This window comes from Dendropsophus ebraccatus, chromosome 14 (genome assembly GCF_027789765.1).
Source record: "Dendropsophus ebraccatus isolate aDenEbr1 chromosome 14, aDenEbr1.pat, whole genome shotgun sequence".
Lineage (NCBI taxonomy): Eukaryota > Metazoa > Chordata > Amphibia > Anura > Hylidae > Dendropsophus > Dendropsophus ebraccatus.
In genome coordinates, this window is record NC_091467.1 from 60,591,961 (window position 1) to 60,603,726 (window position 11,766).

An 11,766-nucleotide genomic window follows, 5' to 3' on the forward strand; every position below is an offset into this window, starting at 1 on the left:
CTAGATGGTGCCCCCTCACACCTTTCTGGTATATGTTCCAGTTTGAAGATGTGCACGGTCTCAGTGTTGCTGGACACACACAGGAACTGAGAGTCCATGCTGAATACCAGGGAGCTGATGTTCACGTACCTGCAGCACAAGAGAAGAAAATTACAGCTGTGTGCACACACCTGTACACACAGACCAAAGTGTACACACACAAAAGCGTGCACACACCTCTATACACACACACACACCACAGCATACACACACCCTACAGTGTGCACACACCTCCACACACACACACACACACACACAACAGCGTGCACACACCTCTACACACACACACACACCTCTACACCCCTCCCACACACCACAGAGTACACGACTCTATCCCCCATAGTGTACTGTATACTGTAATAAGAGGTGACTGCCGCCCTCCTATAGCGTACTGTAACCGTATCAGTAGTGATATACCTCTATAAGGTGGCCATAGAACAGAACAGTGCGCCTCTGACCCCCTGCCGTACTGTGCTTTCCCCACTGCAGCTACAGGACAGACACAATGCGGAGGAGTCGCTGTGTCTCATCTAGAGGAGGACAAGACTATACGGAGGTGAGGAAGGAGAAGCAGCTGGGTATGGAGCGTGGTGGTCTCCTCCTCAGATGAGTGGTACAGGGCTGGAATGTAATAGCAGGCAACAGCTGGGAAGGGGCGCTCTCTGTCTCACCTCTTCATTCCTCTCCTGAACTCATACAGTCTCTGACCCTCAGGGATGGAGAAGACACGGATGACAGTTCCCTGTAATAAGATAGTGGTCAGTGGGCACAGGTAACCTGGGCACACGGCCCCCCGTCCTGTCTCTTACTCACCTTCTCTGATGCACTGGCCAGCTTGGTTCCTGTGGAGTTGAACGCAATGGCGGCAAGGGGGCTGTCGTGGGCCGGGATTGTGCATTCAATTTTCTGTATAGAAACACAAAACATCAGCATTGTCTCTGCCAACTGTGCCATGGATGACATCAACACACACGCCTTCTGACCGCAGGCAGATGTGTGACCAGGCAGCCACTCACCAAGATGTTGGCATCGTACACCATGATCTCCCCCATAGAGGCGCTGCCAGGATATGCCAGGAAGGAGTTGGAATGGTTAATAGAAAGAGCACAAAGACCTAAAGAAGGAAACACAAGGTCAAGGATCAGATCATGGCAGGTAAACCCTCCCATCCGTCATCATGGCCTCCTCCATCCGGCCAAACGGTCACTAGGACTAGAGATGAGCGAACCGGGTTCGGGTTCGAGTCTATCCGAACCCGAAAGTTAGGTATTTGATTAGCGGTGGCTGCTGAACTTGGATAAAGCTCTAAGGTTGTCTGGAAAACATGGATACAGCCAATGACTATATTCATATTTTCCACATAGCCTTAGGGCTTTATCCAAGTTCAGCAGCCACCGCTAATCAAATGCCGAAAGTTCGGGTTCGGATCGACTCGAGCATGCTCCAGGTTCGCTTATCTCTAACTAGGACACCTCGCCCCCTCTGGCCCATCAGTCACCAGGAACCCCTAACACCCTCCCACCCATAAGTCACCAGGACTTCCTCCCTCCCACCCATTAGTCACCGGGGCCTCCTCACTCCGGCCCATCAGTCACCAGGAACCCCTAACACCCTCCCACCCATTAGTCACCGGGGCCTCCTCCCTACGGCCCATCAGTCACCAGGAACCCCTAACACCCTCCCACCCATTAGTCACCGGGGCCTCATCCCTCCGGCCCATCAGTCACCAGGGCCTCCTCCCTCCAGCCCATCAGTCACCAGGGCCTCCTCCCTCCCTCCGGCCCAGCAGTCAATGGGGCCCCTACCTCTGGTCCAACAGTTACCAGGGCGTTCTTTCCTCCAGAGCAACAGTCACCAAGGCCTTCTCTTTCCCGCCTATCAGTCACCGGGACTTCCTCCCTCCGGCCCATCAGTCACTGGGGCCTCCTCCCTCTAGTCCAACAGTCACCAAGGGACCCTCTCCTTTTCTCTGGCCCATCAGTCACAAAGGGCCCCATCCTCTTGCTGGCCCATCAGTCACCGGGGGCCCCTCCCCTCCCTCTGGCCCATCCGTCACTGGAAACCCTCCTCCTTCCTATGGTGCCCTGGCCTTATTACCGCTGGGGTTTCGGGGGGTGTCCAGCAGGGTCCTCAGCAGCTTCATATCTTTAATGTTGTGGATGTAGACGGACTCCTCTAGACAGACCACCAGCCTCTGGAAGACATATTGGAGGTGGTCAGTAATCTCCTCCCCCTGCAGGGCGTCCTCCCTCCCCTCGCACCAACACACCTGCCGGTTCAGTCTGATGGACAGAATGTTCCCGGAATAGTTGTAGTTGCAGATTTCTGTTCCTTTCTTAAAATGGAAAACGTTCATCTGCCGAGGCCTGGAGTGACTGACGACAACTACGAGACTGCTGGAGAAGAGACGCTCCACAATGTAGACGTCCGAGAGGTCATCTGCCCCAGAGAGGTACAGGGAGTGAGAGACAGGGAGCCGAGGGGGGACACCACAGCCACCTCTATACACCACCACATCAGCCGCCGTAGCCGCCTCTATACACCACATCAGCCCCAGAAGCCGCCTCTATACACCACCACATGCCCCCCCCCCGCAGCCGCCTCTATACACCACCACATCAGCCCCAGAAGCCACCTCTATACACCACCACATCTCTTCCCGCACCCCCCTCTATACACCACCACATCAGCCCCCGCAGCTACCTCTATACACCACCACATCAGCCCCCGCACCCCCCTCTATACACCACCACATCAGCCCCCGCACCCCCCTCTATACACCACATCAGCCCCTGCACCCCCCTCTGTACACCACCACATCTCCCCCCGCAGCCCCCTCTGTACACCACCACATCTCTCCCCGCACCCCCCTCTATACACAACATCAGCCACTGCACCCCCCTCTGTACACCACCACATCTCCCCCCGCAGCCCCCTCTGTACACCACCACATCTCTCCCCGCACCCCCCTCTATGCACAACATCAGCCACTGCACCCCCCTCTGTACACCACCACATCTCTCCCCGCACCCCCCCCATACACCACATCTCTCCCTGCACCCCCCTCTGTACACCACCACATCTCTCCCCGCACCCCCCTCTATACACCACCACATCTCTCCCCGCACCCCCCCCCATACACCACCACATCTCTCCCCGCACCCCCCCCATACACCACCACATCTCTCCCCGCACCCCCCCCCCATACACCACCACATCTCTCCCCGCACCCCCCTCTATACACCACCACATCTCTCCCCGCACCCCCCCCCCATACACCACCACATCTCTCCCCGCACCCCCCCCCATACACCACATCTCTCCCCGCAGCCGCCTCTACACACCAGCACATTACACAATGGCGTCAGACGCTTTATAAACACACACAAAGCACACACACTGTCAAATACAGATAGGGATACCAGAACACTTTATTTAACCTCAACACTCACAAGCACAGATAGCCCACCAGGGTTTCCCCCGTGAAGGAGTGATAAAACATAACTTTTAATAAATCATAAAAAGAATAGTGTTTAATACACTGGACACAGATTAAGAAACCTCTCTGTATACATATTATATAAACCCTCGCAGGGATAGTTTACCAGCCGGTGCCAGCCTAGTCCCTGTCCTGTCCACCCGGGAAGCTTTGTACGTAGACGCCACGCTGAGGCAAGACACGTCTGGGACTTAGAAGTGAAGGGTGACGGCTGCTGGAATATCTAACTCTGTTGCCAAGGGTGAGAGCAGCATGTAATGTGGATGTAAGGACCAGAGTTACCGGAAAGTGTTGCCCAGTGGGACTGGCACAGATTGGCACTGGTGCCCATGGAGTGTCAGGGACCTAGGATCGTATCTGGAAGATATGTGTTTGGTGCTATGGTAGGAGGAGGCAGCTGTCACCCTGACAGTACTGTGTGTGCCTGGAGATTGTGGCCCAGCTTCCTATAGAAACCCAGGACTGGATGCCCAAGTACTGCCAACACTGGTAAGACTGGTGCTTATAGGCAGTGTCTGAGCCTGGTATAAGAAATCTAACTGGCAAACTGTATGTTAATGAGCTGTGCCAGGGCAGAGACTGAGTCCCCATTGAAGAGAGATGGTGGCAGTAAAGGTGTGCCAGGGCAGAGACTGAGTCCCCATTGAAGAGAGATGGTGGCAGTAAAGGTGTGCCAGGGAGAGACTGAGTGCCAATGGAAGGGATATGGTGGCAGTAAAGGTGTGCCAGGGCAGAGACTGAGTGCCCATGGAAGGGATATGGTGGCAGTAAAGGTGTGCCAGGGCAGAGACTGAGTGCCCATGGAAGGGAGATGCTGGCAGTAAAGGTGTGCCAGGGCAGAGACTAAGTGCCCATGGAAGGGAGACAGTGGCAGTAAAGGTGTGCCAGGGCAGAGACTGAGTGCCCATGGAAGGGAGACAGTGGCAGTAAAGGTGTGCCAGGGCAGAGACTGAGTGCCCATGGAAGGGAGACAGTGGCAGTAAAGGTGTGCCAGAGCAGAGACTGAGTGCCCATGGAAGGGAGAAGGTGGCAGTAAAGGTGTGCCAGGGCAGAGACTGAGTGCCCATGGAAGGGAGATGGTGGCAGTAAAGGTGTGCCAGGGCAGAGACTGAGTGCCCATGGAAGGGAGACAGTGGCAGTAAAGGTGTGCCAGGGCAGAGACTGAGTGCCCATGGAAGGGAGACAGTGGCAGTAAAGGTGTGCCAGGGCAGAGACTGAGTGCCCATGGAAGGGAGACAGTGGCAGTAAAGGTGTGCCAGGGCAGAGACTGAGTGCCCATGGAAGGGAGACAGTGGCAGTAAAGGTGTGCCAGAGCAGAGACTGAGTGCCCATGGAAGGGAGAAGGTGGCAGTAAAGGTGTGCCAGGGCAGAGACTGAGTGCCCATGGAAGGGAGATGCTGGCAGTAAAGGTGTGCCAGGGCAGAGACTGAGTGCCCATGGAAGGGAGACAGTGGCAGTAAAGGTGTGCCAGGGCAGAGACTGAGTGCCCATGGAAGGGAGACAGTGGCAGTAAAGGTGTGCCAGGGCAGAGACTGAGTGCCCATGGAAGGGAGACAGTGGCAGTAAAGGTGTGCCAGGGCAGAGACTGAGTGCTGGTAAGGTTGGGCCAGTAGAGGTGTACCTGGATACTGGTAGAGGTGTGATTTATTAAAAGTTAAGTTTTATCGTTCCTTAACGGGAAAACACATGTCTCTAGTGGGCTATCGGTCTCTAGTGGGCTATCGGTCTCTAGTGGGCTATCGGTCCCTTTGTGAGTGTTGAGGTAATACCCACACAGACACAGTCACAGCCTTACAGCTTTCATGGACGAGGTCGAGCTGCTCCACCGAGGAGAGAGAGAAGAGCTTGTACCCCGTCCTCATCCCAATTGCCAGGGACCTGCAAGCAAAGAAAGCAAATCTACGTAAGATCTATAGAACAGGAGCTACGATTGGGCCCAAACCCACTAACCCACCCCCCAGGATAATCCACCCTGTCCAGCAGAGAATCACAGGTGCAAGCCCCTACAGTGACCCCCACAGTCCTTGTCTGCCCGATCTAGACCCCAAAGGATCAGATACCACCCACTCTCACAAGACACGGCCCAATGCATCACAAGCTGGGGATATATAAGGGGATTATCAATAACACTTTATGCCTGGGATTTCTGACCCATTCACCATCACTGCCTGTAATATTTTCTGGAGGAACCAACTATTCTGCTGGTGATGTCACTGTGTACATTGCTGATCCTGAGTTATATCCTGTATTATACTCCAGAGCTGCACTCACCATTCTGCTGGTGGGGTCACTGTGTACATACATTACATTACTTATCCTGTACTGATCCTGAGTTACATCCTGTATTATACCCCAGAGCTGCACTCACTATTCTGCTGGTGGAGTCACTGTGGACATACATTACTGATCCTGAGTTACATCTTGTATTATATCCCAGAGCTGCACTCACTATCCTGCTGGTGGGGTCACTGTGTACATACATTACATTACTTATCCTGTACTGATCCTGAGTTACATCCAGTATTATACCCCAGAGCTGCACTCACTATTCTGCTGGTGAGGTCACTGTGAACATAGTATTGGACCGGACCGTCACCCCTCTGATGATAATAGTTCAGTCCTGTCACATTCACCTTTTTGATGAGTGGTCCAATCCAGACAAATACCCCTGTACGAGAATGGTATTTCCCACCCCAAAGTAATGTAATAGTGGACCAGTCCAGATGGGGTGCCCCTGTGTGACAATTGGCCGACCCTGCCTCTTCTCCCTAGTGATAACGGTATAGCCTCTCCCCTCCATACGGAGAGAAAATGGTACAGCCCTTCCCCACATTACGTGCAGTCCTGGTTGTAGGATAGGCAGCAGATGTCAGGGCTCCCGTCTCCCGCCGCCGCCGCTGCTGCTCCTCCGCCGCCGCCGGGCTCCATCTCCTATGCTCCAGCCTGAGCTCCTCTCGGCCCCCGGCTCCCTCTACATCCGCAGTAAACAAACAACAGCTGACAGCGCGTCATCGCTGTGCTTGCCTCTCATTGGTTGCCTACTCTTCTCGCCGGCAGTTAGCGCAAGCCTTCTGCAGCCGACCAATCACGGCAAAGACTGCGGAAGTGACGTTCCTCATTTTGAGTTTAACGCCTCAGCCCCACCCTTTTTTCCAGCAGGGCCGCACAGGATTGGTGAGACGTAAACAAGGGCGTGGCCTAAGGGGAAGACATATTGGTGGTGGAACCATGATGCAGTGCGTGTCCCACAGCTGGGGCAGGGAAAGGGTTAATACAGAGGCAACTATATAACCTGTAATATTATTACACTGCAGACTATATAACCTGTAATATTATTACACTCCAGACTATATAACCTGTAATATTATTACACTCCAGACTATATAACCTGTAATATTATTACACTGCAGACTATATAAGCTGTAATATTATTATACTACAGACTATATAACCTGTAATATTATTACACTACAGACTATATAACCTGTAATATTATTACACTGCAGACTATATAACCTGTAATATTATTACACTACAGACTATATAACCTGTAATATTATTACACTGCAGACTATAACCTATAATATTATTACACTACAGACTATATAACCTGTAATATTATTACACTGCAGACTATATAACCTGTAATATTATTACACTGCAGACTGTAACCTGTAATATTATCACACTGCAGACTATATAACCTATAATATTATTACACTACAGACTATATAACCTGTAATATTATTACACTACAGACTATATAACCTGTAATATTATTACACTACAGACTATATAACCTGTAATATTATTACACTACAGACTATATAACCTATAATATTATTACACTGCAGACTATATAACCTGTAATATTATTACACTACAGACTATATAACCTGTAATATTATTACACTGCAGACTATATAACCTGTAATATTATTACACTGTAGACTATATAACCTGTAATATTATTACACTGCAGACTATATAACCTGTAATATTATTACACTGTAGACTATATAACCTGTAATATTATTACACTGCAGACTATATAACTTGTAATAATATTACACTGCAGACTATATACCCTGTAATATTATTACACTGCAGACTATATAACCTGTAATATTATTACACTGCAGACTATATAACCTGTAATATTATTACACTGCAGACTATAACCTGTAATATTATTACACTCCAGACTATATAACCTGTAATATTATTACACTGCAGACTGTAATCTGTATTTTTTTTTTTTTTTAACAATATTTTATTAGTGGCGTATGTAATATTTGAACATACATATTGAAAATTCATTACATGTTTAAGGCTATGTTCACACTGCGTATGATTCTGGCCATAGTGCGAACCGCGAATATACGCACGTAGTTTTGAGGTTGATGCGTTAGCTTGAAAGTATACTGTATACGCCCGCACAGTGCACACTACGTATGAGCTTATGGCCGGATCGTATACGGCGCCGTGAAAAATGAACACGACCATTGTTTGAGGACGGAAATGTTGAAACTCACGGCCGTGGATTTCCATGCGGTCCCGTACGAAGGACTTATTTCAGCCAAATTGAACTTGATTTTTCGATCCAAAAGGTTCTGTGTGGCTGTCAGGGCTGGGCGAAGATTTCCAAGTAAATGACCTGCCTCAGATCGCTTCGAAACAAGCTAGAGAAGCATAGTTTCAGCCGCACATGTACGGCGGCGTATGAAATGCGGACGGACTCATACGCAGTGTGAACATAGCCTAAAAAACAAAGTCGCTTGCAGGCAACAAAGGATTGTATGTTTACAATATCATACAGATACAATGAGCCTTTGTAATAACCTTAAAAGACATATTATCATATACAATACAACGTAGTCTTACCAAAAAAACATAGGTAGAAAACCAGTAACCTATAATATCACCTTAAAGGGGTTGTCCGGCAATAAAAAATTATTCACAGAATAACACACATTACAAAGTTATACAACTTTGTAATGTATGTTATGTCTGTGAATGGCCCCCTTCCCCGTGTTTCCCCCCACCCACGCTAGACCCGGAAGTGTGGTGCATTATACTCACCGCATGTCGTGTCGTCCACGGTCTCCGATCGTCAGCAGTGACGTCTTCTTCGGGAGCTTGGCGGATCTTCCCGAGTGCCGGCCACCCTCTGCAGCGTCATCCGAAGCTCAGCCGCGATTGGCTGAGCATAACTGTGCTCAGCCAATCGCGGCTGAGCGGCTGATGACGCGGCCACGTCATCAGCTGCTCAGCCGCGATTGGCTGAGCACAGTTATGCTCAGCCAATCGCGGCTGAGCTTCGGATGACGCTGCAGAGGGCGGCCGGCACTCGGGAAGATCCGCTGGCCTCCCGAAGAAGACGTCACTGCTGACGATCGGAGACCGTGGTCGGCACGTGACAGGTAATGTATAGCGCACCACACTTCCGGGTACACGGGTGGGGGTGGTGGGACACGGGGAAGGGGGCGATTCACAGACATAACATACATTACAAAGTTGTATAACTTTGTAATGTGTGTTATTCTGTGAATAATTTTTTATCGCCGGACAACCCCTTTAAAACATGGTATAGATGTCAGATATTCAAATATGCTACCAATAGAATGGAGAGAATTGTCTTTAACAGAGAAAGGGAAAAGCTTAAGATATTTGGAGTGCTCCCAGAGTTCCCTTTTGGGCGGCCATGCAATACCAATCAGTGTCCTTAAATTGATTAATGACAGAGTCTCTCTCTTCTATAGTAAAATCATGAATTAGAAATTGTGTCCATTTGGACATAAATGTTTTTGTTGATTTTTCTTTGGTGCGCAATACATCCAAAAGTTCCCAATGAAAGATCTCCTTCAGAGCGGAGATTACCTCAGAAATGTCTGGTAAAGTATCCAGTATCCAGTGTCTTAATAAACATTTCAGGGAAACTAATAGAGCTACAGGATAATCTGTACTATTATTAACTCATTATTATAATATTTGTATGTCATTTTACCAATGTCACTTTGCAGTCATCTAATTGGATTATTCTTACATAAAAATTAGTTATTACACTTTGCAACTTACAATATTGCAATAAATTCAATACTAGCAGAAACAGTGAACCGGCACTACTTCATAGAGTATGCTGTATCTTAGGAGGCCACACTGTGGCAACAGAGAGCTTCTTTAATAATGAAGTAGCCTTAGCAGGGTGATAGGATATGTGCGGTACAAAGTAGGTGCTGGATGATACTTTCTACTTTGCTACATTGCAATAAATTACTTCTACCATTAGGTGTCACCATAGCTATTGTGTTAGTGTATGATCTCTATATGTGCTGTATACCCCACTTATATCCTTACTGTATGATCCCTATATGTGCTGTATACATCACTTATATCCTCCCTGTATGATCCCTATATGTGCCTTATACATCACTTATATCCTCCCTGTATGATCCCTATATGTGCTGTATACATCACTTATATCCTCCCTGTATGATCCCTATATGTGCTGTATACATCACTTATATCCTTACTGTATGATCCTTATATGTGCTGTATACATCACTTATATCCTCCCTGTATGATCCCTATATGTGCTGTATACATCACTTATATCCTCCCTGTATGATCCCTATATGTGCTGTATACATCACTTATATCCTCCCTGTATGATCCCTATATGTGCCTTATACATCACTTATATCCTCCCTGTATGATCCCTATATGTGCTGTATACATCACTTATATCCTCCCTGTATGATCCCTATATGTGCTGTATACATCACTTATATCCTCCCTGTATGATCCCTATATGTGCCTTATACATCACTTATATCCTCCCTGTATGATCCCTATATGTGCTGTATACATCACTTATATCCTCCCTGTATGATCCCTATATGTGCTGTATACATCACTTATATCCTCCCTGTATGATCCCTATATGTGCTGTATACATCACTTATATCCTCCCTGTATGATCCCTATATGTGCCTTATACATCACTTATATCCTCCCTGTATGATCCCTATATGTGCCGTATACATCACTTATATCCTCCCTGTATGATCCCTATATGTGCTGTATACATCACTTATATCCTCCCTGTATGATCCCTATATGTGCTGTATACATCACTTATATCCTCCCTGTATGATCCCTATATGTGCCTTATACATCACTTATATCCTCCCTGTATGATCCCTATATGTGCTGTATACATCACTTATATCCTCCCTGTATGATCCCTATATGTGCTTATACATCACTTATATCCTCCCTGTATGATCCCTATATGTGCCGTATACATCACTTATATCCTCCCTGTATGATCCCTATATGTGCTGTATACATCACTTATATCCTCCCTGTATGATCCCTATATGTGCTGTATACATCACTTATATCCTCCCTGTATGATCCCTATATGTGCTGTATACATCACTTATATCCTCCCTGTATGATCCCTATATGTGCTTATACATCACTTATATCCTCCCTGTATGATCCCTATATGTGCCGTATACATCACTTATATCCTCCCTGTATGATCCCTATATGTGCTGTATACATCACTTATATCCTCCCTGTATGATCCCTATATGTGCTGTATACATCACTTATATCCTCCCTGTATGATCCCTATATGTGCTGTATACATCACTTATATCCTCCCTGTATGATCCCTATATGTGCCTTATACATCACTTATATCCTCCCTGTATGATCCCTATATGTGCTGTATACATCACTTATATCCTCCCTGTATGATCCCTATATGTGCCTTATACATCACTTATATCCTCCCTGTATGATCCCTATATGTGCTGTATACATCACTTATATACCTGAGTATATGATATCTATATGTGCTCTATACGTCACTTATATCCCTGAGTATATGATATCTATATGTGCTCTATACGTCACTTAGTATATGATCCCTATATGTGCTGTATACATTATATACCTCACTGTATGAGCCCCTATATGTGCTGTATACATCACTTATATCCTCAGTATATGATCCCTATATGTGCTGTATACATCACTTATATCCTCAGTATGTGATCCCTATATGTACTGTATACATCACTTATATCCTCAGTATGTGATCCCTGTATGTGCTGTATACATCACTTATATCCTCAGTATATGATCCCTATATGTGCTGTATACATCACTTATATCCTCAGTATGTGATCCCTATATGTACTGTATACATCACT

At 47.5% G+C, this 11,766-nt stretch overlaps 1 protein-coding gene across 1 annotated transcript in view; it reads right to left on the reverse strand.

Annotated features, from left to right (window-relative positions):
* Positions 1-6,600, reverse strand: part of WIPI1 (WD repeat domain, phosphoinositide interacting 1) — a 10,743-nt gene extending 4,143 nt beyond the window's left edge. The window contains exons 1-8 of the mRNA XM_069954069.1: positions 6,375-6,600; positions 5,334-5,416; positions 2,309-2,478; positions 2,137-2,233; positions 1,056-1,153; positions 853-945; positions 711-781; positions 22-129 (exon numbers count right to left, since the gene is read on the reverse strand). Coding sequence (XP_069810170.1) covers positions 22-129; positions 711-781; positions 853-945; positions 1,056-1,153; positions 2,137-2,233; positions 2,309-2,478; positions 5,334-5,416; positions 6,375-6,466 — 812 coding nt within the window. The 5' untranslated portion in view covers positions 6,467-6,600. The remainder of the gene's footprint in view (positions 1-21; positions 130-710; positions 782-852; positions 946-1,055; positions 1,154-2,136; positions 2,234-2,308; positions 2,479-5,333; positions 5,417-6,374) is intronic.
* Between the last annotated feature and the right edge of the window lie 5,166 nt (positions 6,601-11,766).